The sequence below is a fragment of the Sus scrofa genome, chromosome 12 (assembly GCF_000003025.6).
Source record: "Sus scrofa isolate TJ Tabasco breed Duroc chromosome 12, Sscrofa11.1, whole genome shotgun sequence".
Taxonomy (NCBI): Eukaryota; Metazoa; Chordata; class Mammalia; order Artiodactyla; family Suidae; genus Sus; species Sus scrofa.
Genome location: NC_010454.4, coordinates 1,335,284 through 1,359,809, shown reverse-complemented (window position 1 = coordinate 1,359,809; position 24,526 = coordinate 1,335,284). Strand labels below are relative to the sequence as shown.

Below are 24,526 nucleotides of genomic sequence, written 5' to 3'. Positions count from 1 at the left end.
GCCCTTGCTCCCCTAAAGGCCAGCCTAGCAGAGGGGCACCATTAAGAGCACCCCCGTTTTCCAAGCAGAAAGACTGAGGCCACCGCCCAGGCCACTCAGTTGCTCAGCTGGCTGCAGAGCCCTGGCTCCTGAGCACCGGGCTGCCTCTTCCCAGGCAGTGGGCAGAGGGGGCTGGCAGGGCAGCGGGTGCGTGGGGGCCCAGCACTGGCTCTGCCTGCTCGGAGGAGCCTGGCCGGGACAGAAGCGGGGGCCCTCGGGGCGGCACATGGGTCTTCCAGATGTGCAGCTGCCCTACCCTCCCAGACCCCTGGCCGCCATCACAAGGGCTATTAGGGGGACAAGGCCCGGGCGCCAAGGGCGCCTGCGTCTGGCCCGTGCCCACCTACCCCCATGCTCCCAGGGCAGTGCGGTCCAGCCTCAGCCTGCTGTGCGCCGAGCTGCGGGGCGGCGATGACGAGCCATCAAAGAAGCGAGGCCGGCTGGAGAAGGGCGCCTACGTGGGCCTGCAGCCCGCCTCTGCGGTGAGTCCCACTGCAGCCTGGCCCTCAGGCCCTGGTGCAGGGTGGCAGACGGACAGGACAGGCAGCAGGCCGCGGACACCCCACCCCTCCCCGCCCCGCCTCCATCCTGGGCTCCTGGGAGGGACAGGGGAGAGGTGGGTCTGAGTCTGTTGTCACTTTGTGTCAGAGCAGGAGGCTGGGCCTGTCCAGGACCCACACAGACTCTTGGTTGGGTCTTAGGTCTCCCTCCCCCGAGCCGGAGCTGGCTGGGCCGTCTGGGGAGGCTGTGAAGTGGGGGACAGGACAGGCTCAAGTGAAGGTTGCCGTGGGCAGGCCCTGTGCCCCGGAGCCAGGCTCCCGCTCAGCCCCTTTGGAGGGCAAGGCCGGGCAGGTGCCACCTCCCAAGCCCAGCTCTGGTGGAGGCGGCTGAAGGCCGAAGGCGGTGGCCCAGAGCGGGGACCCCCGGTGAGTGCAGCCTCCCCCTGCGTGTTCACAGGAGAAAGTTCGGTGCAAGAAGAGCAGCAGTCAGGGTGACCTGGCATCCGCAGTGGCCCACAAGGTGGCCCAGCTGAAGCCAAAGGTCAAGACCAAGGGACTGCCCGCGGGCCTCAGCCCCTTCAGACGGAAAGAGGCCACCCCAGGGGGTCGCATCCGGAAGAAGCTGTCTCGAGCCAAGAGCGCCAAGGTGACCGGGGCAGCCCGGCACCCACAACCAGACGGTGGCGTTGGCAGCAGGGAGACGCCTAAGTTCCCGGCCCAGCCAGCAGCGGCCACGGCACGCGAGGCAGGCAAGTTACCAGAGCCAGGACCTCCAAGGCCGCTGGGGCTGGAGGAGTGGGTGGGCAGGGGCCAGGACAGCCACCGGAGCCCGGTCGGGGCGCGTGGGCAGTGCCGGACCAAGGAGAACCCCTCGCTGGCCTGGGCGGAGTTCTCTGGGCCCCACTCCCACATGGGGGGGCCACAGGGAGGAAAAGGCTGCTGGATGCATCCTGGGGCTATTTTTAGCTCTCCTGCCTGCTCCAGCCCGCCTTCCTGCAGTGTCCGGCGGGCTGGCCCGGTGGGGTTATCTGGCCCCCAGCAAATGCACATTTCCAGAAACCGGAGCCTGGAAAAATAGAGGCTTCCTCCCTGCCACCCCCCCCCCCCCGCCCCAGGGCTCTCCCGAGAAAGAACAAAGGGAGGGAAGAGGAAGCAGGAAGCAGCCGGGCATCTGGCAGGAGGATAAGGGGGAAGGGGCTGCCCTGGGGAGCAGACCCCAGCCCTGCGCACCCCACAGGGCATAAGGAAGGAAAACCGAGGCAGAGGAGGAGGGCCCCAGAGGCCCGCCCCTCCCCCATGCCAGACCAAACCCCTGCGCCCGGGCACCTGGCCCAGGTGCCGGCCCCGGAGCAGCCCCGGGATGACAGCGCCGCCTCCACGCGGCCCCCAGCAGAGCCACACGCCGCACGGAGTCACCTGGACTGCCTTCCTCCCCAGGCAGCGGCTCGGACAGTGACAATTGTGAGGGTCTGTTGGAGGCAGAGGCACCCCCGAAGGAGCCTGGGCTGGCGCTGCACGCTGGGGCCCGCGTGGCCGTGCTGGGGCCCTCACCCTCCTCCGTGGTCAAGATGGAGGCCAACCAGAAGGCCAAGAAGAAGAAGGAGAGGCAGGGCTTGCTAGGTACCCACGGGCGAGGGGCCGGGGTAGGCCTGGCCGGTGGGGGCCCCGCGGGCAGCCGGGCCCCTGCAACCGCCTCCCTCCCTCCCACAGGGGCCTGCCGCCTGTCCAGCCCTGAGGGTGAGGTCAAGGTCAAGCGGAGGACGGTGAAGGCCAAGGTGGGCAGCAAGCTGGAGCGGGCCCCAGGGCACAGGCCCCCAGGCGGGCCCGGCAAGAAGAAAACCAAGAGCAAGGCCAAGGGCAGCCTGCGGGCAGAGCCGGGGGCCACGCCCGGCAGGGACACCCTCGGCAGCCCCTCCCGGGCCTTCACCTGCCACGCGGAGGGCAGCAGGCTGGCCAGCGAGCGCCTCAAGAGGGCCACCCGCAAGAGCACGGTGCTGCAGCCAGGGCTGCGGGTGAGGGCCAGCGGGCCCCAGCAGGGTGGGCGCCAGGCACCCCTGTCCGCTTGCCACACCGAGTCACACCCTGGGACTCACGTTCGGGGTCACTCCGGGTCAGCCTGAGTGGCACCCTGGGCAGCCCGCGGGCAGGGAGGCTGGTGCCACCCTCACCTCAGACTCTCCCCTCCCGCAGCGGAAGAACGGGGCCCTGTCCATCGCCCTGTCACCCCGCAACGCCAAGGCCATCCTGGGGAGAGGCAGGAAGGCGGGCAAGGTGAAAGCCAAGGCCGGCGCCAAACAGGTAGCTAGCTAGCATCCCCGGCCCGACCTCAGGGCCCAGTCGACCCTGACCCCTCCCGCACCCCCCCCACCCCGAGGGAGCTGACCCCTCTGGCCCCCCAGGGCAAGGGCCAGGCGGTGAGCCGGCTGCTGGAGAGCTTCGCGGTGGAGGACGACTTTGCCTTCGAGGACAGCAGCAGCCTCTCGGAGGACGAGGAGGAGGCCAGAGGCCCCCTGAGCGCCGAGCAGAGCGCTGCCCTGGGTGAGCGGCGCGACGGGAGGCTCCGCTCTGGGGCAGCGGCGGGCGGGCAGGGGCGGGCCGGCCCGGAGCTCACCCCCCGCCCCCGCCGCGTGTCCCCAGCGCGTTCGTGCACCATCCACAAGGAGGACCTGCAGGACGGGCTGCCGGTGCTCATCCCCAAGGAAGACAGCCTGCTGTACGCGGGCAGTGTCAGGACCCTGCAGCCCCCCGACATGTGAGGCCCGGGAAGGGGACGGGCCGCGGCCGGGAAGGGCGGCGCAGGGCGCGCGCGGGGGGGGGGGAAACGGACCCGCGGGCCCCGACACACGCTCCCTGCCCTCCCCCTCCCTCAGCTACAGCATCGTCATCGAGGGCGAGAGAGGCAACCGGCAAAGGATCTACTCGCTGGAGCAGCTGCTGCAGGAGGCGGTGAGGGCGCCGCCCGGGGAGGGGGCGGGGCTGCACAAGCCCCTCCCAGGCGCCCCCGGGCCAGCCCCGCCCTCTCACGGCCGCCGCCCCTCCTGTCTCTGCAGGTGCTCGACGTCCGGCCGCAATCCAGCAGGTACCTCCCGCCCGGCACGAGGGTCTGCGCCTACTGGAGCCAGAAGTCCCGCTGCCTGTATCCAGGCAACGTGGTGCGAGGTAAACCCCCCTCAAGCCCCCACCTCCCTCCCCCCACCCCGCAAGGCCAGCGGCCCCTCCCCCCGGGGAACGCTGCAGACTGCAGGGTCCCCTCCGGGCCCTCTGGGGACCTCCCACCGGCCCTGCTTCCCCCGCAGAGCGCAGAGCTGGTCAGACAGAGCAAATGATAAGGTCAGCTCCCTGGTCGCCAGGAAAAGGCGAGAGAGGTACCTGGGCAGGGGACAGGGAGCTCCTCTGGCCGTCCTGAAGGCCTAACAGAGAGGGGGACCCAGAGCCGCACACTTGGCGGTTTGAACTGGTCACCTGGGCACAGCTCTCTGGGGGGGAATCCTTCTGCCCCACCCCCGGCACCGGATGTGGGGACCCTGCGGTCTGATGGGTCGGCAGGCAGGAGGCCTCGGGCCACCACATGTGTTTTCGCACTGTGTGCACCGGGGGAGGTCGGGGCCCCCGCCCTGTGTGGGTGCCCTGGGATGGGGGTGATGGATGGCCGTAATATTGCCGCTCCAGCCGTGCTGCGGGAGGCGGAGGCGAGGCGAGCTGCTCACGGCTGCCATGGCAGCTCAAGGTCAAATGTGATCAGGGAGCAGAATGTCCCAGAGTCATTTGTCAGGCGCTCTGGAGCCCGTCCTGTCATCCTCCCGCCCCGGCCTCCGGGGCGAAGCCCGCGGGCCTGAGCGGAGGACCGCGTGCTCAGGTGGGCCCTGTCCCCAGGAGCCTCCAGTGACGAGGAGGAGGACCTGGACTCCGTGGTGGTGGAGTTTGACGACGGGGACACCGGCCACATCGCCGTCTCCAATATCCGACTGCTGCCTCCGGACTTCAAGATCCAGTGTGAGCCCCAGGGCCCTCCAGGGTCAGCCGCTGTGGCTGGAGTTGGGCTGGGCGCCTCCCCCCCCGGGTCCAGAGGGTCTCTTAAGGAGAGGAGCGAGGGAGGCTGTCCCCCTGGCGGCACAGCGCTGAGGCCGCTGGTCCGCTCCGCAGGCACAGAGCCCTCGCCAGCCCTGCTGGTGTCCAGCAGCTGCCGGAGGACCAAGAAGGCGTCCTGTGAGGCACCCCCGCCCAGTGAGACCACAGCCCCCAGCCTGTCTCCCAAGGCGCACGACGGCCCGAAGCCTCGAAGCCTCCCGGGAAGAAATCCGTCGGCAAAGACAAAGCCGGTACTCCCTGGGCCGCCGGGACCTCGGCTGGGGAAGCACCCCCGGGGGTGGGGGGCCCAGGAGGGGCCGGGCAGGTGGTGCCTCTGACTCCACCTGGCCCCTCCCCAGGCAAAGCGGAGCTCCTGGGCGCCAGCACCAAGCCCCCCACGGGGGCCTCGGACCACTTCCTGGGCCGTCGTGGCAGCCCGCTGCTGAGCTGGTCCACGGTAGCGCAGACCAAGCGGAAGGCGGCCGCAGCGGGCGGCAAGGGGCCTGGCTCGCTGCAAAACCTCTTCCAGCTCAACGGCAGCGCCAAGAAGCTGCGGGCCCGCGAGGCGCTGTTCCCCGTGCACAGCGTGGCCGCGCCGGTGTTTGGCAATGGCTTTCGCGCCGACTCCTTCAGCAGCCTGGCCAGCTCCTACACGCCCTTCGTCAGTGGGGCTGGACCCGGCCTGCCCGGGGGCGCCCACAAGCTGCTGCGGGCCAAGAAGGCCGAGCGGGCAGAGGCTGAGAAGGGCGGGCGGCGGAGGGTGGGCGGCGAGTTTCTGGTCAAACTGGACCACGAGGGCGTGACCTCCCCCAAGAGCAAGAACTGCAAGGCGCTGCACGCAGGCGACAAGGACGCAGGGCCCAGGCCGGGGCGGCCCCTGCCCAGCCCTGGCTACGGGCACCCGGTCCTCGTGGGCAAGGACAGGAAGGGGCGGGCGCCCGTCCACCCACTGCCCATGGGACTGGCACTGCGCAAGTTCGCGGGCCAGGCCGAGTACCCGCTGCCCTGCGACAGCGACTGCCACAGCTCCTACTCGGACGAGGAGGAGGACGGCCCCAGCCTGGCCCCCGGCGTGCCCTCCGGCTTCCTCGCCCGCCTGTCCGTGTCCTCCTCCTCCTCGGGCTCGTCCACCTCCTCCTCCTCCGGCTCCCTGTCCACCTCCAGCCTCTGCTCCTCGGATGACGAGGGCTCCTCCTACAGCTCGGACGAGGAGGACCCGGCCCTGCTGCTGCAGACCTGCCTCACCCACCCCGTGCCCGCCCTCCTGGCCCAGCCTGAGGCCCTGCGCTCCAAGGGGGGCGGCCCGCACGCGCACGCCCAGCGCTGCTTCCTGTCCAGGACGGCGGTGGCCGGCGGGGGCGCGGGCGCGGGCCCCAGCGGCAGCAGACCCAGGCTCAAGCGCAAGGAGGCCCTGAGCTTCTCCAAAGCCAAAGAGCTGTCCCGGAGGCAGCGGCTGCCCTCCGTGGAAAACCGGCCAAAGATCTCAGCCTTCCTGCCTGCCCGGCAGCTCTGGAAGTGGTCGGGGAGCCCCACACAGGTAGGCGGGCCCGGGGCGCCCCCACGGCGCGTGCCGTGGTCCTCCTTGGCGGTCTCATGCCCAGCGCCGTTCCCATCCCTTGAACGGCCCTCGGGCATGGCGAGGGCCTCGGGGGCTCTGCTGCACTGCCCCCACCCTCGTGGCTGGACGTGCATTTGGGCGCGGTTTCGTCCTTGGAAACCAGGCCGCCGTGGACTCTCGCGAGCCTGCTCCCTCTGCTCCCAGATGCAGTGTTTGTTCGCGGGCCTTCGGTCTTGCTGTCAGGATGGGGGGTGGGGGGGAACGGGCGGGGCCAGCCCCGTCCTGCGTCTGCAGCCAGCGCCCACGTCCCACCCCGTCCCCGAGGCCCCCGGGCCCTCACCGCGCTCTGGCCCCGGCTGTCTCCGCAGCGGCGTGGCATGAAGGGGAAGGCCCGGAAGTTGTTCTACAAGGCCATCGTCCGGGGCAAGGAGACGCTGCGCATCGGGGACTGCGCCGTCTTCCTGTCGGCCGGGCGGCCCAACCTGCCCTACATCGGCCGCATCGAGAGCATGTGGGAGTCGTGGGGCAGCAACATGGTGGTGAAGGTCAAGTGGTTCTACCACCCGGAGGAGACCAGGCTGGGCAAGCGGCACAGCGACGGGAAGGTGGGCCCGGGGGCAGGGCGCGGGGTGCGGCAGCCGCAGGCACCTGCAGTCTAAGAACACCCCGCCCCCCAGGTCCCTCCCTGGCCGTGCCCCCGTGGCTCTCCGGGAAGTGGGTGACCGTTTCACCCAAGGGTGGGGGGTCTGCAACCCAAGGCAGCGAGAAGCACCAAACAGGCCGGGTCCTCGGCAGCCCCCACCCCCGAGCCCTCCGGTCCCTCCCTCCCTGTGTCAACCCACCCAAGACAGAAGCGCCCCCCGTACCCTTCCCGCTGTCCCTTGGGAACCGTGTTTGCAGACGGTACGGAAACAAGTGTTTCTCCCACTGTGCCAGCCCCGCCGGGGACCTGGGCACAGACCCCCTGGGCACGCTGTTCAAATGAAAGCGTAGCCAAGGGAGCCTTCCAAAACCAAGGGCCCCGTAGGGTGGGGCATGCCGGGTGCCGGCTGAGGCCGGACCCGACCCCGAGCACCCCACCCCCACCCCCCAGAATGCGCTGTACCAGTCCTGCCACGAGGACGAGAACGACGTGCAGACCATCTCCCACAAGTGCCAGGTCGTGGGGCGCGAGCAGTACGAGCAGATGACGCGGAGCCGCAAGTACCAGGACCGGAGGGACCTCTACTACCTGGCAGGGACCTACGACCCCACCACTGGGCGCCTGGTGACGGCCGACGGCGTGCCCATCCTGTGCTGAGCCCCGGCCGGACTGGCCTGCCCACCCGAGGCCAGGCGGTGCCCGGTGCAAGCGGGGGCCCACCCGCCCCTCGGTGGGGGGCGGCTCTGAGCCAATATGCAAACCCACCGAGGCAAGATCCAGGCTTTTTATGATTTTCCCTGGAACGAGAGAGAGCTCCTGGGCGTCCGAACCCAGCCCCACCCGTCTGCGGCAGAGGGTCCGCTGCGCCCCTCGGGGGACCGGCCGGCCCTCGCCGCTCTCCCGCTGGCAGTTCACGAGCGCGTAGAATCCAAGCCATATTTTCCCTAGTACCTCCCACTGTCTCCCACCAGGGAAAGCAGAAATCAGGTGTGTCGTCTATTTATTTCTCTCTGTAAATATTGTATTTCTGCGGGGAAGTTTTATGGAAAAACGTGGAAAAGGATTTTGTTTTCCCCACACGCGTGACAAGGCTGTGCGTGGGTGCGTGCGTGCATGCGTGCGTGGGTGCCTGTGTGTGTGTGTGTGTGTGTGTGTGTTTAGAGACTTTTGTTTCATTCGGAGGAGGTTTTCTTTGAAAATGCACTGTTTTCCTCAGCCTAGCTGAGTTCCAGCTGGGGCGTCTGTGACGACAGAGGCAGCTGGGGTGGGGGGCGCACAGGAGGGGGCGGACAGGACCCTGGGGTGCACCCGCCGATCTTTTGGGGGGACTGTCGAACAGGGGGAGCCACACGCGCGTTTCCTTATACTTCATTTCCCGGGAAGAGGGCAGTGAGGGGCAGCTCCGACAGTGAGGACCCCGCGGGGAGAGCAGGGACCCCGGAGCAGGGCCCCAGCCCGAAGGGGTGACGGCAGCCATATGTATCTTACCTCTGTTTAAAACGAAACAAAATGAACAAATACTATTTTAAAACTCTCCGTATGAAGAAGTGATGTTTTGATTTTATTTCCTGAATGTCCCCAGTTTCTTTCGATGTCCGTGTCAGTGGCCCGCTGGTCCGGCCTCCACTCAGAGCAGGAAGGGACGTGGCCCCCGCCAGCTCGTGCGGACGTGCCGGGCAGGACCCGACTGCCTGGCGGGCTGGCGCTTGGGGCACAGAGCGGTGTTCCTCCTGCCCACAGCCCAGCCTCGCATGCGGGGAGCACCCCTGGGGGACTGTTCACCCCTCTGCCCAGCGACCTGGCTGTCGGGCAGGTGTCCCAGACTGCCAGCACCCCCCAGAAACCCCAGAGAGCTAGTCCCCCCTTCACTTCTCCTGAGGCCAAGAGGAACAGGCAGGGCAAGCCAGACCCAAGGCCCAACAGCCCTCGTCCCCAGCACGCACTGAGGCTCCCGGGGCCCACTGGGAGCCCCAGGAGAGCACCCCAAGTTAGCCTCTGCTCCCTAGGACGAGCTCTCGTGTGACCCGCAGACACAGCCCAGGTACCCAGCAAGGAAGGGATGTCGCTGGCTGCCCAGCCCCCTCTTTTTTCTAACCAGGAAACCACCCGCCCCTCCCCGGCTCCTGGCCGCTCCCCACAGGAAGGACAGGGCCCCGGGGTGGGGGGGCGACCCCGGCACCCCAGCTCCCTCTCCCAGCCCAGCTCTCGCCTTTGTCTCAGCACGAGTGCAATACTTCATTCCTGGTGGTCGTCCCGGAGGCGGCGGCCAAGGTTCTCCGCTGGGGAGGCAGAAAGACTCCACAGAGGAGAGGCAGCCGGTGCCAAGGTGCGCGGGGACGCCCAGCCGTGGAAGCAGCACCCAGGGCTCCGATCACCCCAGCCGCGAGGCGGGAGCCAAGGAACAGGCTGCCTTTTCCGGGTTCTCTGCCGCCGGCTGGTCCTCTTCCCTCCTCCGCGGAATTCTGCCCTTTGCTTTCCTCCTCCTGGCCTCTCCGCGTGTGTGCAGACCGCCTGGCCCCCCAGCCGTGGTTAAACCTGGCAGAAAGCACGACTCTTGTACATGTGTAAACTAAGAGGGTGGTTGAAGTTTTTTCAATGTAAACACTAAAAACAAACACAAAAAAACAAAGGTTTTATGAACAGCAAACTCTATATGTAAAGGCCTTTGGTATTAAATTTTTTATTGATAACTTGCTCAAGAATAAATCTATGACCGATTGTACAGGTTTTCGGTGGTCCCGGAACCCTAACTGCACCCCAGTGTGCGTGTGCGTGTCCCACGGGGATTCCCCAGGGACCCCAGAGGCCGGGGTCTCAGCCGACGGGAGACTGGGGTGTCTGGGCCGGGCCTCCCCTCGAGGCAGCCAAGCGAAGCCCCCGGGCGCTGGGCCCGGGCAGCCAGAAAGGCCCTGCAGTGGCTTTGGCCTTCGTGAGCCTCCAGGACGAGCCTCCCTTCCTTCGCACAGCTCCCCAGAGGTGGATCAGACACCCAGCCCGAATCAGTCCCCGGGGCCCGTCGGGGGGACGGGAGAGGGTCACCCCCCCACAGAATGCAAGCGAGCGATGGCACGGGGCGGGGGGGGGGTCAGTGGAAGTGATGTTTTATCAGGTAGAAATGACAACTGGCTGCTCACAGTTCGTCTTTAATACCGCAGACCAACTGGGGACAGGGGCATCAACAGCTATGCCCGGCCAGGGCGAGGAGGCTGGGGGCTGGGCGGGGAGCCGGGCGCCGGGCTCAGATCCAAGTGGGGGACAGGGGTGCTGGGCTCAGCGCCTCAGCCGTCGAGGGGGTCATCTAGGGACTCCGCTGGCCAAAGGCCGAGGGCCCGCCAGGCCCCTGCCGGCCTCTGCATCTGTGCAGCTGCAAGGAGGAAGCCCAAACAGGCGCAGGACGGACCCGGCACCCCGGCTGGCCGGCCCAGTGCCTGCCGTATAGGGCAACCCTCACCAGTCCTGTCTCCCGACAAAGAGGGAGCTCAGGCTCCTGATGGCACCCAGGGCTGTCAGGGGAGCCGCCGACACCTCTCCCCCATTCCAAACACCCTGGAGTCAGCCATTCTTCCCCACAGAGAGGGATGCGGCCAGGAGCTTTCTCAACCCCTGCAGATAAGACCCGCCCCTGGCAGGAACGCAACGGTCTCCACCTGTCCGCCCATCCACCCATCCGTCTGGTATTTTGACAAGCAGGTACCGAAGACCTACTGGGTGCAGGGCCCCGTGCCAAGACACCAGAGTGCCACGCTGGAGGGATTTGACAGCCCCCGCCCTCCAGCCGCTCAAGTGCAGCCAGGAAGAAGGCTGGTGCAGAAGCCACCGCAGCCGGGGAACCCAGCCCTCCAGTGAAGCTGGGCTGCGGAGCGCGGCTGCCTCAGCCCCGGGCAGCCGCAGACCAAGGACCCCGGGGCGCGGGGGGCTCCTCTCCCAGGAAACTCAGCCCCTGACAGGAGCACTTCTGGGGCCCCCACAGCTGCTTCCTTTAACCGATTCAATCTGAGGGAAAACGTTAGAGCTGAAGCAGCTCAGAGGAAGGCAGGAAGTGGGGTTCGCGGGGGGGCGAGCACCTTGCACCGGCCTCCCCTCTAAAAACCGTGACCTTGGAGTTCCCGTCGTGGCGCAGTGGGTAACAAATCCGACTAGGAACCATGAGGTTGCGGGTTCGGTCCCTGCCCTTGCTCAGTGGGTTAAGGATCTGGCGTTGCCGTGAGCTGTGGTGTAGGTTGCAGATGCGGCTCGGATCCTGCATTGCTGTGGCTCTGGCGTAGGCTGGCGGCTACAGCTCCGATTGGACCCCTAGCCTGGGAATCTCCATATGCCGCGGGAGCGGCCCTAGAAATGGCAAAAGGACAAAAAATAAAAAATAAAATAAAAAATAAAAACTGTGACCTGGAGAACAGCCCCAGGCCTGAGTCCTCAGCCCAGGGGCAGGCTGGCCCTGAGGCCAGCAGGGGCCCTGCTCTTCCTGAGCCCGGGAGTGGGGCTGGGGCTCCACTGGAAAAAGCCTCCGGATGGGATTGTGGGGGGGTGGGGGCTGAACCCGAGGCCTCCCACGGCCCTCGGGTCCCCAGCATCAGGCGCCTCAGGCTCCCCAGCCCTTCCGGCAGTGACGGAACGGCCTCGGGGCCTCCTCACAATTCGGTTTTCGGAGAAGGGAAAGTTAAAACCACTCTTTCTATTTGGGAGCTTTTGAACAAGTTTAAGATCTTTGCTCCTTGTCAGGAAATCTGTTTTCACTTATAAGAAACAGACTCTGCCGCGGCGAGCAGGGGAGGCAGGAGACTCGGCACTGACAGGCTAATTACATTTTCTCCACCGGGCCCTTCAGCAGACCCCGCGGATCCCGAGCAAAGCACCCTGGGCCCGGGGCTCCCCAAGCTTTCCGCAGTGGCTCCCCTCTTGGGTTGCCTGTTGGACCGAGTCTGGAAGCAAGTGTGGGGGGGCCTGCAGGAAGAGGACCCGAGCCCACTGCCGTGGAAGGGGCAGCCTCTGCACAGGGCACCCAAGAATTCCTGGGATCAGCAGGGAAACCAAGCTGTCCCAGTCCCAGGGGGCTCCCCTCAGCAGCCCTTGAAGGCCGCCCCAGGCCACAGCTCCCGTGGCCCAGAAGCCCCTGGCGCAGCAAGAAGAGCCTCTCCTGCAGCTGCGCCCAGGACCAGCCCACCCGCAAGGACCATCCCACCGAGCAAACGAGCAAATGAGAGGCCACGTGGGCGGCCGCACTCCAGTCACATGACCCCCCCAGCCAGTCAGGATGCCTCTGCCACAGTGACTGGCTTCAAGCCGGGCATGTGACTAGGATCCATGAAGATGTGGGTTCGATGGAGTTCCCGTCGTGGCGCAGTGGGTAACGAATCCGACTAGGAACCATGAGGTTGCAGGTTCGGTCCCTGGCCTTGCTCAGTGGGTTAACGATCCGGCGTTGCCGTGAGCTGTGGTGTAGGTTGGAGACGCGGCTCGGATCCCGCGTTGCTGTGGCTCTGGCGTAGGCCGGTGGCTCCAGCTCCGATTAGACCCCTAGCCTGGGAACCTCCATATGCCGCGGGAGCGGCCCAAGAAATAGCAAAAAGACAAAAAAAAAAAAAAAGTTGTGGGTTCGAGCCTTGGCCTTGCTCCGTGGGTTTAGGATCCGGTGTTGTTGTGAGCTGTGGTGTAGGCCGGCCGCTGTAGCTCTGATTCGAACCCTAGCCCGCGAACTTCCATATGCCACAGGGGCGGCCCAGAAGAAAAGAAAAGAAAAGGAAAAAGCAGTTCTGGCTTACAGAAGGCTCTTTGCAGGTGCCAGCCCCAGCCCCAAGTGGACCATGGTGCCATTACAGCCCTGCCCGCAAGGCCGTCTTCCCAGCCGTAGAGCGTTGAGCCGAGGTCTGCAGAGTCCTGGACGGTGCTCAGCCATCTGGCCACATGCGGGGGACTTGGAAGGAGCAAAGGACAGATGAGTCAGGGCGGCTGGGGGAGGGGAGAGTAGCGAGGCATCACAGACCGTGACCAGCGGCTAGCATCGACCTGCCTGCGAGGTCATCAGGCCCGCTGTGGAAGGACTCTTATTAATGTCAGTGGGCACGGACCCACCCCAGGGCTGCTCATCGTCTCCTGTCCCCCCAGCCAGCCTGAGACCTGCTCGAAGGGCTCCTGCAAAGAGCATGGGGGGCAGGCGGAAAGGATGCACCCCAGGACCCCACTGGAAACCTTCCCTCCCTCTGAGCTGCCAGGCCCTGGGCAATGACACTGCCTGCAGAGAGAGGCAGAGATAAACCCCACTGGCCAGTTCTTGCCTTCAGCATCCTCTTGTGTCCAGCGACTGGGAGGGGCAGAGACCACGCTGCCCCCGTATCTGTCTTCCCCATTTTCCTCAGTAATAGAAAAACCCAACTTTAACTGGGCATCTGGCTGTCCAGAGCCAAGATCACATTTCCCAGCTCCCCTTGCAGCCAGACCGAGTCCCGGGCAATGAGAGGGACCAGTAACACCATGTGCGGTGGAAAGTGTCCTTAACATAGGCGCTGTGCTCTTCCTTGTCTCTTCTCCTCTCCTGCTGGCTAGAATGTACATGCGATGGCTGGAGCTTGAGCAGCCTTCTTGGATCAGGAGGAAGCCATATGTGAGAACAATAGAGCAACAAGACAGGAGAAGGAACCTGGGTTCCTGATGACAATGGAGCCTCCAAAGTGGCCCTGGAAGCTTTCTGTGAAAAAGAAAGACATCTCGCCCTTGTTCAAGTCACTGTCGTTTTGGAGTTTCTGAACACTAAATCTAATCCTCACTGAGTGCTGAATGCAGTGCAGTCTGCCCCCCGTCTCTCAGGCTCTCCTTTTCTTGCCACTTGCCCGTCCGTGCCGAGGACGTCCACGTCCCGCCACGCCTCGCAGACCCGCCCACGCCCCTGTGCCCGGACACCTCTTTTAAGAGTCCCCGGGGCAGTGACGTCTGAGGTGGTTCATTCTCCGTCCTAATGTCACTGCCAGGCCAGGCCCTACTGCAGCACAGAACACTCCTCACAGCCTGTAATTATGTATTTATTGTGGATTTCTTTGATTGCCTGCTTCCCAGGACTGTCATTAATGCGAGGGCAGGGCCCCTGCCTGTGTGTGCTCACCAGGATGTCCCTGCACCCAGCTCAGGGTCCGGGCACAAGTGCGTACCCAGCAACCCTCCCCCCACCACAGATGGGTGCTGGCCCTGCGGATACGACGGCCCTCCCCCCACCCCTCCTCGGCCCCTACATCCCCTGCTGCTGCTCCCACCCGCCTCCCCTGCCCCCCTCCAGGGCCCGGCGTCCCCTCCCCAGTTCCCCATGCTCTGCACCCGTCCTGACCTCGAGATGGGGCTCCCAGCCCCAGCGCCTTCTAGTGATATCCGCACCAGCCCGTTTCCCTCTCTGAGCTCTGCTCTCAGGGGGCAGAATCGACACGGGAACTCCCAAAGCAGCTCCAGCGCTCGCTGGCCGTGTGGTTTCCCACCTCAGATCCGCCTTCCTGTCCTGTGAGTGGGAATCATGCCCCCCCCCCGCCATCCTGTTCACGGGGGCATCAGGGAGATCGGAAGGTGGAACCTGTTTCCTCACCGCCAACGGCTAAGAGTAAAGGTCAGACAATCCAACGTGCTGACACGGGTGTGGGGCCCCGGGACCCTCCCATGCTGCTGGGAAGAGAGGCGGTCGGGGCGGCCCCCAGCGGAGCTGGTGTTTCTACTGCAGCTGAACACTGCCCCCCAGCAAGCCGGCCACCAGGTACAAACTCGGAAGGCATGCACTAGGGTGTTCACAGCGGCGCTATTTGCAAACTTCGGTGATAGCCCACGTGCTCTTTCGCACATAGAGACCAAGCACATAGACTGGCTGCCCGTCCCCAGAGCACGACGCAGCCGTACAAGGGAGCACAGCCCGGCATGGGTGCAGTCGCATCACTTATACTGAGGCAGGAGGCCAGCCTCAAGCCAGGCGGTGTGGTTGCACGAATACATATAAAGATCAGGCAAAAGACATCTCTAGGGAGCATCTCCAGGGTGCGGGGTTGGAGGGGGCACCAGGGAGCCTCGGACGGGGCAGGGGGGGGCGGGCAGCCAGTCGTCCGGATGGGACGCTGGTGGCATGGTAAACACAGACGCAAACTCCATTCGCCTGTAAACCTGAGACGCGTGCACTCAGGTTTTTAGGCGAATTTTTAAAAGGAAGAGGCGTGTGCAGGGAATGTAGAGACAGTCTTGTCCCCCAGACCAGCCCGTGTCGCTCATCCCCTCTCCCCTTCTTGGCTCAGGGCTGCGCCTCTGCCCTGAGGCTCTGGGCTCCGCGCAGCGCCCCACGGAGCCCACCACTCCTGCCGTGCCTGCCTGCTCTTCCTGGTCCTCTCGCTCTTTTTGACCTGAGGGGCACCACAATGACCGCCCCCCACCCCGGGGCTCAGGGCTGTTCCGACAGCACCGAGGGCACCGGCAGGTCCCGCCCAGCAGCCAGATGGCACTCTAAGGGACATGCCCTCCCCACTCTGGAGCGCCATCCGGTCCACCTGCCCGGTTTCCTTCCACGTGGGAAGCAGGCTCAGGGAAAAGGCAGGTCTGGAGTTGGCGCTCCTGACGCCAGGCCATCGGATCCAAGTTTCTGATCTTGGCCGAGGCAGGGATGGCAACCTGGTCATCTTGTGTGCCAGCTGCGATTGATTAGGGGCTGCCTGAGAAGGCGCCAAGGATCCTGAGCCCACCTCCGGGCTGTGCAGGAAAGAGGGGCTGCTGGATCAGTGACATCGGCCACATGCGATGGAGGAACTCGAGGTGACCCTGCTGTCCCTGAGGGCCATCCTCACGCCACAGCCCCCGCTGCTCCCACTCGGGCTCCTTGAATCCCACCAAAGCCCCCACCACCTCCCTGACTTCAGCGGATGCTGATGACCACAGCTCACGTGTATTTACTGAGCCGGTAATTAGCACTTCACATTCTCATTCGACTGCCCGCTAATCCCATTAATGCTGCCATACGACAGGGGGGGTCCGAGGTAGGGGCGCCTGGGCCAGGCCCCCCGACTCCCGCCGGGTGGGGTGTGCACACAGCCAGACTCCCTGGAGCCACGTCTCTGGACCCCACGGTTTCACCTGCGCCCTTTGCCTTCCTTCATCTTCTCCGGGGCTCCCACTCCTACCTGCCCTTCAAAGCCACCTCAAGCGCCACCTCCTCCCATCATCTCCATTCTGCAAGGAGTCCTCTTCCTCCCAACTTCTCAGAGGTCCCTGGCTCAGGCTGTCCCCTCCTGAACTTGTTCTGGCTACTCCTGTTGGACCGCGGACGTCACGCCTCCTTGGCGCCTCCTGGGGCTGAGCCCTGGCGGGGTAGAGACAGGCCCCCTGAAAGGATGTGAGTGAATGACCCCCCTCGCCCCCCGCCACAGAGGGAAGCCCTGTCTCTAAACTCGCCAGGCAAAACGCATGGTCCAAGAGTTCCCACTGTGGCTCAGTGGGTTAAGAACCTGACATAGTATCCATGAGGATACAGGTTCAATCCTTGCCCAACCTTGCTCAGTGGGTTAAGGATCCAGCATTACTGTGAGCTGTGGTGTAGGTCACAGATGTGGTTCGGATCTGGCGTGGCTGTGGCTGTGGCTGTGGTGTAGCCTGGTGGCTGCAGCTCCGATTCAACCCCTAGCTTGGGAACTTCCATTTGTCACAGGTGTGGCTGTGGAAAAAAGCCAAAACCCAAAAAAGGCGTGGGCCCTTCGTCCTGCAGTGTGGGCGGAGCACCCTCTGACGCAGGCACCGTGAAGAGACAACGGCGAAAGGCCAGTCCCTGCCCCGGGGACGTATGGTCCCAACTGTGCCCATGACAGCTAGGAGCATCTAGGAGGCCATGTGGACGGACACATGTGCTCTCTGTCCACTGCTCTGCCTCCTGTTTGACTCATCACTGTACACCGTCCTTCTGGAGAGCTGGAATGGGTTCGCACTGGGAGGGAGAGGCTTGGCCAAGCCCCACCCCACCCATTTCAAACGTACCTCTGGGAGGTCCCACCGTGGTGCAGCAGAAATGAATCTGACGGGTAACCCTGAGGTGGCGGGTTTGAATCCCTGGCCTCACTCGGTGGGTTAAGGGTCCGGCGTTGCATGAACTGTGGTGTAGGTCGCAGACGCGGCTCGGATCCTGCGTTGCTGCAGCTGTGGTGGAGGCCGGCAGCTGTAGCTCCATTTTGACTCCTAGGCTGGGAGCCTCCCTGTGCTGGGAGTGCGGCCCTAAAGCAGGGGGGTGGGGGTGGGGGGCGAGGGGGAGGTACCTCTGCAAGGACACACCTGGGTTTCACTCACACCGTATGTCACTGCCTACAAAATAAAACAAAACAGCAGTGTTCCTAAGATGCTTCTAGTCACACTTCAGAACAGGTGCTGGACATGTCCCCATTTCCCGCCCCAGCTGTCCTGCCCTGTGGCCGGAGGTGGACCCTGGGGCACAGGGTCGCTAGGGATTCAGCCAGGAAGGAGCTGCAGCTGTGAGGAGCAGGCAGGAGGAACGTGAGGCCAGCACATGTACAACCAGGACCCTCCCTGCCAGGTTGGCCACGACCCTCCTTCCAAGGTCGGACCTTCTGCTGGATGGGCCTCTCCCATGGCCCTTCAAGTCAACGGGATAGCAGCTCCCCGTTATTGCCGGCCCTGGCCTGCATGATCTCCTCTTCAATTCGTTCATTTTCCATTTATTCAACTCTTTTCAAATCCTCTGTCTGAGGTGCCATAAAAGTGTAAGACCACATCAATTGCCCGTATCAAAGAACATTCTTGTATGTTCCACTTGGAGTAGCTTGGAGGGGAGACCAGTGGAAACTAGGGGAAGGCTTGCCTCCAGGCCTTCCTGGGGCCACCGCTGTTTGTGGCCTCAGGATAATAGCAGGTGCTGTCAATAACCGACTCAATCAGTGAATGGATTGATCCCTGCTGGCCCCTCCACCACCCAACAGCAGATTGCCCCTTCCTTGACGATTTTCCTCAGTCTCCTTGGTCAAGCCCTCAGGTCCCTCCTTCCCTGAGCCCAGCCTTCTGGGGGTACAGTGGCGGGGGGTGGGGAGAAGCCCAAGCCCAAGCCGTGGTTGGACCCGCGGTCCAGCAGCGGGATCAAGAAAACCCCAGGGGCTCCACCCTCACAGGCTCTGTGGCTTTGAGGCTGTCACTTCACTCCACGTGTGCAACGGGAGCAGCCACGACCCCCCCCGCCATCCGCGGCCCCGCACGACAGAGGGCCGAGAAGATGGCACAGCGCTTTGCGCTCCAAGGGCACTCGGGGACCCTCGGGGACGGCTCGGAGTCCTCGGGGCGAGCGTCCCGGGAGTGGCGCGGGGCCGCGGGGCCGCGGGGCCGCGGGTCGCTGTCCTGCCTCCGCGGCGCCCCGGGCTTTGGGCGCCCCGCCCGCCTAGGACTGAGAACCGCCGCGCGCGCCTCCCCACGTGGGGCCGTACGGGCTCGCAGCCCGGGCACCCGATTGGCCACCAAGCAGCCAATCAGAGGGTGTCGTCGGCAGCCACCTCGCCAATTGGCTGCGGAGAGCCAGTCAGCGAGGGGCGGGGCCTTCTTTTGTTCTCTCCTCCGCGGCCCCGCCGGCCCCGCCTCCCGGGCCCCGCCTCGGGGTCCCCTGCGGCCCCGGCGCCTCAGCTGTGGGCACCCCCCCACCCCAAAGCCCCGGTCGGGGCCGCCGGGAGGCTGCCAGTTGCGGTCGAGGCCCCTCCGAGCTGGCCGCTCCTGGGGCCAGCCCCGCTCTCGCCCCCTCCTCACCCACCCGACTGGCATGGGAGAAAGAACCAGCTGCCTGAAACACAGCCTGCGCAGGGGCTGACCTTGGACAAGCCCTTTCAGCTACGTCCCTCGGTGCCTTGCCCTTGCTTTCTCCCTGTCTCCCAGGACTTGGGGACAAGAAGAGCCCATAAAAAATGAGCTGGGGCTCTTTCTGCAACGTGCCCAGGCAGTGACAGAAAGTCTCCGATTTTTCCTGCGGGGGAGCGTGGAGCACGTGGGAGATGGCCTTAGAGGGGAGACTAAGTGTCTGGACATTGCTAACCTGAGCCCTCATTTAGAGCGACAGTCCTTTCCTGATCCGAGGGGCTGGATGGGGGAAGGGACAGAAGCCCGGGCCTCAGCCGGGCCAGCTGTACAAACTCTCCCCAAATCATCCTCCCTCTTCCACCACTTCACAGGGGCCCCCCTCGGGGGTGGAAAGTGGTGGCCCTAGGAGCCAGGGCCCTTGCCGGGAGAAAGAGCACTGGGCTGGGCTAGGGGGTCAGGCGTTCAGTCTGGTCTCTTTTCCTCAAAGTCACCACCTTCCTCCAGAAACTATCTGGAGGCATCGCCCAGTGCCTTGGTGGCCACACACATCCTGGGAGGCAGCCAGGCTGCAGTGCTGTCCAGGCTGTGGACACAGGGCTCCCGATCTCCAGACTGGGGCCTGAGGTCCTCTCCAGGCTCGGATCCCCTCTCTGGGAGTCTAGAGGTTCAGCTCCGTTCGTCCCATGATACAGCAGCTAAAGAGACCACTGAGGTGGGACAGGGCCCCTGCCAGGCAGGTCAGGGCCCACCGTTTCCTCAGCGCCCTTTGCAACCCCCATTGACTGGTTTTTTTTTTTTGTCTTTTGTCTTTTTTTTTATTGCCTTTTCTAGGGCCACTCCCGAGGCATATGGAGGTTCCCAGGCTGGGGGTCCAATTGGAGCTGTAGCAGCAGGCCTACACCAGAGCCACAGCAACACGGGATCCAAGCCGTGTCTGCAACCTCTACCACAGCTCACGGCAACGCCGGATCCTTAACCCCCTGAGCAAGGGCAGGGATCAAACCTACATCCTCATGGTTCCTAGTCAGATTCGTTAACCACTGCGCCACGACGGGAACTCCAACTCCCGTTGACTTTGAAGAGCCCCTAAGCCAGTATTGGTGGCGAAGATGGAGCCCTGACAGCGGCTCAGGGACAGTTTGACCAAAATGTGGTCACCCACCTGGAAAGAACTGAGAGTCTGTAAAAAATGTAATTCCCCAAGAAAGACAGATTTGAACCTGATTGGTGTCCAGAACGCTTCTTCATGTCACGGGTGGAGCACGCCCTCACTCGGTGTGACTCCTTGGCTCTGGGGTGCTGGGCCACCCACTCCAGCTCCCAGCAAGCAGCATCAGGGTCAGAGGCCTCCCCCGCAGCCTGGCTGTAGTGGCCCCTGGAAGGACTCCCAGCCTCAGGGCCTTGGCAGGTGTCTGCTGGCTCCCTGGGAGTGGGGTGGTGGGAGGCTGACATCTGCAGAGTGTTTTTACTGTTGGACAAATTGAATCAATTAAACAGGCCCCATCGGGGTGGCCGGGAGCCCAGTGAATGGGAAGGAACAGGGAGCGGAGCCAAGGGGGCAACACAGCCTGTCTCCGGGGGCATCTCGCCAGTGAGAATGCGGGGTGAAGAGGCAAGTGGGACACACCCCTTTCCTGGCTGTGTGGGGACAGGGACCCTCTGTGCTGACCTCAGTGAGGGAGGGAGGGGCATGGCGCAAAAGCGAAAGCCAGAAGAGGGTCCTGGGGCAAGTTACCGGGGCTGCGGTGGAGGAAACTCAGCGGGGGCTGGCGCAGGTTTGCATCCAGGATGCAGGCCCTCTGGGCTTCTCAGCTGTCAGCCCTGCAGACGGGGGCTCCAGAGCTCCCCAACAGCACAGGCTCCTCTCGATGGCATTTTGTGGCTCCCGCATGGAGGCCTCCGGAAGCTGCAGGCTCCACCAGAGAGAGAGGAGGCCGCCCAGGGAGGTTGGAGGAGCCAGCGGAGGGAAGAGGAAGCAGACTTCGGAGATGATAGCAAGGGCCGCCGGTCACCCACCTGGAGCGGAAGCCCCCCCGCCTTGGGCAGGCCCGGAATGATTTAGGGGCCGGCTGCTCTGTGACCTGGCTGACCCAAGGCTGGCCACGGCCTGGGAGGCCAAGCAGCTGCTGGAGCGTCCGGCTGCCAGAGCAGCACCCAGTTCCCTGACTGGCAGGGCAGCAGGGCCACCTCCTCAAATGCCCTTCCCCAGAGCCTCAGGGCAGGTGGCGTCTCTTTGGGTTGCTGCTGCTGGGGCAGGGAGGGTTGCCACACGTCAGGCCAAGACCCCTGCTCGCCCAGTTGCCACCAGGCACAGCACGTGACAAAGGAGCTTTGCTCTGCTCTTCATGTGCCACAGTGGTGACAATCTCACTGTCACCCAGGACAGCCAGACCACATCTGTCCCTTGATTTCAAATGACCATTATGATGCCACCTGAGGCTCTGGCATCTCATCAGCGAACTCCCGTGGAGGCCACTGGTCAGCGGGAGAGTGTCATTTGCCAGCCCTCAGAAGCCACGGGGCAGAGGCTGAGGAAGGGCACTGACCAGTGTCTGGGCCTGGGACTGGCTGAGGGTCCCACTTCCAGAACTTAGCCTGGGACCAGGGTTAATTCACCTGGAGATGAGGAGAAAGCTTTGCAGCTGCCGCAGCCCCTGGCCAGGGCCATCAGTGGGGCTGCCGCCCTTTCCTGGCCGGCCGACCATGAAACAGCCTGAATCTGGGGCCCCGCGGCTAGAGCCAGGGGGCCTGCCAGAGGAGGAGGGGCTGTGGGAGGGGCCGGGGAGGCTGGTTGTTGCTTGCATGTCACCTGCTTAGGACCTCCGAACTCAGACCTCCCCCCCAAGGTAGGGTTTTGAGGCCCGGAGGTGGTGCGGATGGGCCAGAGGGACCGGAGAGCGATGCCAGATCTTGGCTGTCTGCTGTCTTGTCTGAAGGGGAGTGCGTGTTCAGCCTGGAGGGTAGGCACCCCCTTCAGGAGATGGGATTAGTGCAAGTTTGCTTGCAGAGGAGCAGTTCACAGGGAGGTGCGTAGCCCTGTAAGGAAGGAGTGGCGGTTGCTCCATCCACTGAGTCTTTGCTGCCTTTTCGCACCCCCGCCCCCCCTCGCCCGACCTCCGCCAACTGCTGTGCAGCCTCGGGCGGCACGTCGTCGCCCGCCCGCACCCTTCCGAGGTCGACCACGCTGCTGTGAACCAGGAGATCAACCACCGGCGCCGCCGTGGGCTCTCCCGGAGGGAGCCGGCCGGCAGGAGCGGTGCGGGGGCGCCCTCCAGCGGCCGCGGCTGGAACGGCGGCCGAACGGAGGACCAGAAGCGCGGGCGGCGCTCAGGGGAAGTTGGCGGTCTTCCCAGATCCAGCCTGCGGACCCCTCCGCACCCCAGCGGACAGCGTCCCCGCCTCTCCTAGCCCCCGGTATTCTTGATTGGGTAGCAGGTAACTTGGGAACCAAAAAGAGAGCTGGAGTTCCCGTCGTGGCTCAGCAGTTAACGAACCCGACTAGCATCCCTGAGGACAAGGGTTCCATCCCTGGCCTCGCTCAGTGGCTTAAGGATCTGGCGTTGCTGTGAGCTGTGGTGTAGGTCGCGGACGCGGCTCGCATAGGCAGGCGGCTACAGCTCCTATTCGACCCCTAGCTTGGGAACCTCCATGTGCCGCTGGTGCGGCCCTAAAAGACAAAAAGACAAAAAAAGGGGGGCGGGAGAGCTGCTCCCCTGAGGCACTCTGCCCCTCGCAACTCACGAGGTGGGATGGAGAAGAGAAGCACTCACACCTGCTAAGTAACTAGTCAGTCCTTCCGAACTCGAATCCTGCCACATCCAGGAAAAGAGCACTTTTGGTGCAAAGAGACGGCAAATGCTGTTTCCAATAAAATACAATTCACCGGTTTTAAAGAGTACAATTCCATGGCTTTGGTACATTACATTATTCGTTTTTAAAGTTGTAAACATACATATACCAAAATCTGCCCTTTCAAAACCATTTTCAAGTGTACAAGTGGCATTTTCAGTGGTATGAAGTACAATCACAGTGTTTGGCAACCACCACTCCTATCCATTTTCGGAGTTTTTTCATCATCCCAAAGAGTTTTTTGGGGTTTTTTTGTTTGTTTGCATTTTTATGGCCTCACCCGCAGCATATGGAACTTCCCAGGCTAGGAGTTGAATCAGAGCTACAGCTGTCGGCCTGCACCACAGCCACAGCCACAGCCAGACCTGAGCTGCATCTGTGACCCACACCACAGCTCATGACAACGCTGGAGCCTTAACCCACTGAGCGAGGCCAGGGGTTGAACCTGCATCCTCGTGGATGCTAGTCAGGTTGGTTTCCACTAAGCCAGGATGGGAGCTCCTTTAATTGCTTTTTAGGCCCACACCTGTAGCATATGGAAAGGCCCAGACTAGGGGTCAAATCGGAGCTGCAGCTGCTGGCCTACACCAGAGTAACACCAGATCCAAGCTGCATCTGTGACCTACACTCCAGCTCAGGGCAACGCCAGATCCTTAACCCACTGAGTAAGGCCAGGGATTGAACCCGCATCCTCATGGATTCTAGTTGGATTCTTAACCCTCTGGGCCACAATAGGAACTCCATCATGGGTTTTTTGTTTGTTTGTTTGTTTGTTTTAAGCATTGTCTTCATTACAAACTATATATTTTGGGGAAATAACTTATCAACTACAGAGGAGAAACACTTTGTACTGGAGAAGACCACGCTGGTTCTGGGGGCTACTACCGGTTTTTACAACAAGCTCGTTAGCTTCCTGAGACCTAGGATAACCCCCTGCCAGCATGGAGTGAGGGGTCCCGCCAACGAAGGGGCAGGGGCTTCACATCGGTCAGACTGCGGTTCCACACACAGGTCCATTATTTGGAGGGCGACCAGAATCTCAGGCTCGCTCGCAGCCTCACTTCCTTCACTGAAGGGCGGGGGAGAGACCTCGGTAACCGCGCAGGTGGGCGCCCAACGACTCCCCACCGGGCTCGCCGCCGTCGCCACCCCGACCCCCATCCCTGCCACCAGGTTCTCCTGGAGCCGCGCGCCCATTGGCCAAGAACGCAGCCGCCTGGGCCAATCACGGGGGGCGACGACCCAGCGCCCAATCCGGGCGCCGCGGGTGGGCGGCAGCGGGCGCGTGCGCACGGGGTATCCTGCGCGCGACCCCGCCCCCGCCGCTTGTGGGTCGCCCCTTGGCGCCCCCAGGTTCTCGTGGGGTCCTCGTCGAGTGTGAATGGGCGCTACTTCTCGGCTTTAGTCCTGGAGGGTAGAGGCAGAATCAGGCATACGCGCCGCCCCTCCCCGGCTGCGTGGAGACCCCCCCGCCCACCCTCGACCGAGGGTCGGTGTTCGCCGGCCCCCCTCCGCGGCCCCCCATCCCACTCATCCCCTGGTTCCTCTAACCAGAACCGGGAGGTGGAAGCCTGTTTTGCAGCAGAATGGTCATTATGTAAGAGAATGAAGGCTTCAGTACAAAAGGGAGACGCAGAATTTACGAGATGGCCCCCTTGGAGCCCGTGGGCGACATCTGGCTGCGAGAGGGGTCTCTTTATCCAGAAACAAAGGGACCCCCGGGCCCGTGAGGCCGCAACAGCGGGGGTCCCTGTCCGTCCTGCGGGAGGGCGCGGGGAGGAGACACCTAGGGGCGGCTGCGGCTCCCGATGGCCGCTCGTGTAGTTTCCCCCCGCCCCAGCCCCGCTCCCGAATTCTGGGCCGGCCTGCCCTTCCGCTCCCCCATCTCCTCCCCTCTCCCCTCCCTCTCCCCCTCCTCCTCCCTCCTCCCTCTCCCCTCTCCCCCTCCTTCCAGGTCCTTTCCGCCTCTCCTGCCCTTCCCCCCTCCTTCCCCTTCCCCCTCTCCTCCCCTCCCTTCTCCTTCCCTCCGCTCGCCTCCCTCCCCTCCCCTCCCCCAGGCCGGCAGCCGAGCGGCAAGGTTAAGAG

At 64.0% G+C, this 24,526-nt stretch overlaps 1 protein-coding gene across 1 annotated transcript in view; it reads left to right on the top strand.

The window, feature by feature from the left end:
- Nucleotides 1-9,536, top strand: part of BAHCC1 (BAH domain and coiled-coil containing 1) — a 56,349-nt gene extending 46,813 nt beyond the window's left edge. Inside the window, 15 exon segments of the mRNA XM_013989840.2 lie at nucleotides 401-521; nucleotides 997-1,288; nucleotides 1,977-2,159; nucleotides 2,250-2,551; nucleotides 2,730-2,837; nucleotides 2,939-3,077; nucleotides 3,177-3,291; nucleotides 3,410-3,485; nucleotides 3,590-3,698; nucleotides 4,413-4,532; nucleotides 4,683-4,811; nucleotides 4,814-4,858; nucleotides 4,967-6,144; nucleotides 6,534-6,770; nucleotides 7,259-9,536. Coding sequence (XP_013845294.2) covers nucleotides 401-521; nucleotides 997-1,288; nucleotides 1,977-2,159; nucleotides 2,250-2,551; nucleotides 2,730-2,837; nucleotides 2,939-3,077; nucleotides 3,177-3,291; nucleotides 3,410-3,485; nucleotides 3,590-3,698; nucleotides 4,413-4,532; nucleotides 4,683-4,811; nucleotides 4,814-4,858; nucleotides 4,967-6,144; nucleotides 6,534-6,770; nucleotides 7,259-7,465 — 3,361 coding nt within the window. The 3' untranslated portion in view covers nucleotides 7,466-9,536.